This window comes from Sesamum indicum, linkage group LG10 (genome assembly GCF_000512975.1).
Source record: "Sesamum indicum cultivar Zhongzhi No. 13 linkage group LG10, S_indicum_v1.0, whole genome shotgun sequence".
NCBI lineage: Eukaryota > Viridiplantae > Streptophyta > Magnoliopsida > Lamiales > Pedaliaceae > Sesamum > Sesamum indicum.
In genome coordinates, this window is record NC_026154.1 from 11,691,296 (window position 1) to 11,694,317 (window position 3,022).

At 39.4% G+C, this 3,022-nt stretch overlaps 1 protein-coding gene across 4 annotated transcripts in view; it reads left to right on the forward strand.

Annotated features, from left to right (window-relative positions):
• The window catches only part of LOC105172350 (probable linoleate 9S-lipoxygenase 5), a 4,941-nt gene extending 2,603 nt beyond the window's left edge, over positions 1 to 2,338 (forward strand). For all 4 annotated transcript variants that reach the window (XM_011093735.2, XM_011093736.2, XM_011093737.2 and 1 more), the window contains 4 exons: positions 193 to 300; positions 386 to 690; positions 778 to 1,041; positions 1,280 to 2,338. In XM_011093735.2, coding sequence (XP_011092037.1) covers positions 193 to 300; positions 386 to 690; positions 778 to 1,041; positions 1,280 to 2,033 — 1,431 coding nt within the window. In that variant the 3' untranslated portion in view covers positions 2,034 to 2,338. The remainder of the gene's footprint in view (positions 1 to 192; positions 301 to 385; positions 691 to 777; positions 1,042 to 1,279) is intronic.

Genomic DNA, 3,022 nt, shown 5'->3' on the forward strand with positions numbered 1-3,022 from the left:
GCGAAACTATTACTTTTAGCCCTGATTAGAATAGGGAAAAAAAGGACAAAAACAAAAAAAAACAAAAAGAAAAGCAAGCAAGAAAGAACTTTCTGGTAACTTCCTTGGTTTTTGCTGCTGTCCTAATTAGTTATCCAGCGATACAATATCAACATTTCAGGAGCACAGCTGTTAATGCTTCTCTATTCACAGGAATTTCCCCCAGAAAGCAAGCTAGATCCAGAGGTGTATGGAAAGCAATCCAGCACAATCTCTGAAGAGCACATAATAAACAGCCTAGACGGGTTGACCATTTTAGAGGTAAAACATCCATAAATTTGTATTCTAAGGTAGAGTGAAAAATATAGCCTTCAAGGATAATCAAGTAACTTTGGTAATCGTATAGGCGATCCAGAACAATAAGCTGTTCATATTAGATCATCACGACAACTTGATGCCGTATCTGAGAAGGATAAACACTACAGCAACAAAGACTTATGCAACAAGAACAATTCTTTTCTTGCAAAAAGATGGAACTCTGAAGCCGTTAGCAATCGAACTAAGCTTGCCACATCCAGATGGGGACCACCATGGAGCTGTAAGTTCTGTATATACCCCAGCAGAAGATGGACTTGAAGGTTCCCTTTGGCAGTTGGCTAAGGCTTATGTTGCCATAAGTGATTCTGGCTATCATCAACTCATATGTCATTGGTAAAATCTGCAAAGCAGAGAAACAATAATTTAATCATAGCATGCTCCTTTCTAAGGTTTTAAGTTATTTGTGTCTTCTGGATGCAGGTTAAGTACTCATGCAGCAATTGAACCATTCATAATCGCCACCCACCGGCAGCTGAGTGTACTTCACCCAATTCATAAGCTTTTGCAGCCTCACTTCCGAGATACTATGAATATAAATGCACTGGCTCGGCAGACCCTCATAAATGCAGGAGGCTTTCTTGAAATGACGCTTTTCCCAGGAAAATACGCCCTGGAAATGTCGGCTACCAGTTACAAGGATTGGGTTTTCCCCGATCAGGCACTCCCTGCAGATCTTATTAAGAGGTGCATATTTACATCTCTAGCTCTAGAGGTTTATATGATTTTTAAGGACCTGCAAGTATTTGACCAACATTTGTATTAGAACACAAGACAAAGGCAAACTAATACCATTTAAAACTCTTGAACTAATCTAACAATACATGAATTTCCTAGAACTGAATAAAAAGAACACTAAAATTTCCTCAAAGGTTTGAACTTCAGATCTTACTGACTGGAAATGATACCTTTCTACCTTATCTAGAGGGGTAGCAGTTGAAGACTCTAGCTCACCAAACGGCGTTCGTTTACTAATTGAGGACTATCCATATGCTGTGGATGGACTCGAGATCTGGACAGCAATCAGAATGTGGGTTGAGGACTACTGCAACCTTTACTATAATACTGATGACATGGTTGAGAACGACATTGAGCTTCAGTCCTGGTGGAAAGAGCTACGAGAAAAAGGACATGCAGACAAGACAAATGAACCATGGTGGCCAAAGATGAAGACACGGAAAGAACTGATCGACTCCTGCACCATTGTCATATGGGTGGCATCTGCCCTTCATGCAGCAGTTAATTTTGGACAATACCCTTATGGAGGCTACCTGCCAAACCGTCCATCTACAAGCCGACGATTCATTCCAGAGCCCGGCACTCCTGAGTATGAAGAACTGAAATCGAATCCTGAAAAAGCTTTCTTGAAGACAATTACTTCCCAGCTGCAAAGTGTGCTCGGGATTTCCCTGGTAGAAATACTGTCCAGGCATTCTTCTGATGAGATTTTTCTTGGACAGAGGGAATCTCCTGAATGGACATCAGATGCTGGTGCACTCAAAGCTTTCGAGATGTTTGGGAACAGGCTGGTAGAAATAGAGAAAAGAATAATGGAGATGAACAATGATGGGAGATGGAAAAACAGGTTCGGGCCGGTGAAGATGCCTTACACTCTGCTCTACCCCAGCAGTGATATTGGACTTACGGGCAGAGGGATTCCAAACAGCGTTTCGATATAGAGATCTCTCCAAGTAAGTCTTAGTAGTACATCCCGTCCTTGAGTTTTTACTTTAGCCAAGTCTTGTTAGGATCTGCCAATAAGATTACATAAAGTTCTATGAAGAACTCCATTCCAACTATATGCATATGGTTAGTGCCCAAGTTCTGGTTTGAAAACGACCGAATCGAAATTCACATGTATTGATTGGCCTCACAAAAGCAAATTGTAGCATTATTATATGGAACCATGAGTTGTAAATTAAGAATTTTTTGACTACTCTATTCATCAGCTCACATTTATAAGGACAAGTAATTAATATCTCTAGTATGGTCATCATACAAGCTGTGTAGGAAAAAGTACTGTGCTGACATAACTCCCAGAAATGGATATCTGCATCCAGTTTGAGATGCAAACCATAGTTGCATCCAGTTTTGAATGTTGGAATTTAGAATTTTTCTGTTTTTTTTTTGTTATTCAAAGCTTTGCAATTCGTCACCTATTTATAGTACTAGAAATTTGAAGGACAACAAGAAATTCTAAGAGACACTTTGACCAACACAAACAAAGAAAATACATTCAAACTTCACATTAAAGAATCTAATTTACTCCAATAATGCCTCTCCTAAACCAGATTTGCTTTGAACTCCCAATGCAGCAACATTCCTTGAGAACATAGGTCCACCAAGAGGCTTAGTAAAAATATCAGCAACCTATTCATCGTTTTGGCAATATTCAAGTTTAATTTTTCCTTCACTAACGACCTGTTTTCATGCATGAACCCAACAACTGTCTTGTTCCTAAATTCAATGGTGAAAGGTGCTATTATTGGAGCAATCTAATGAGGTTCTGTCTTGAATCTCAAGACTAGACTTATGGTATTGAAGAATGTATTGGTGCATTGGACGACAAGTCCCAACTCACCGTCCGCACAACGGGACTTTTTGAAGAACAAAAAACAAAAGGATAGAAAGGCTCTATTTCATATTTCCTAAGAAAACTTGTTAGTGA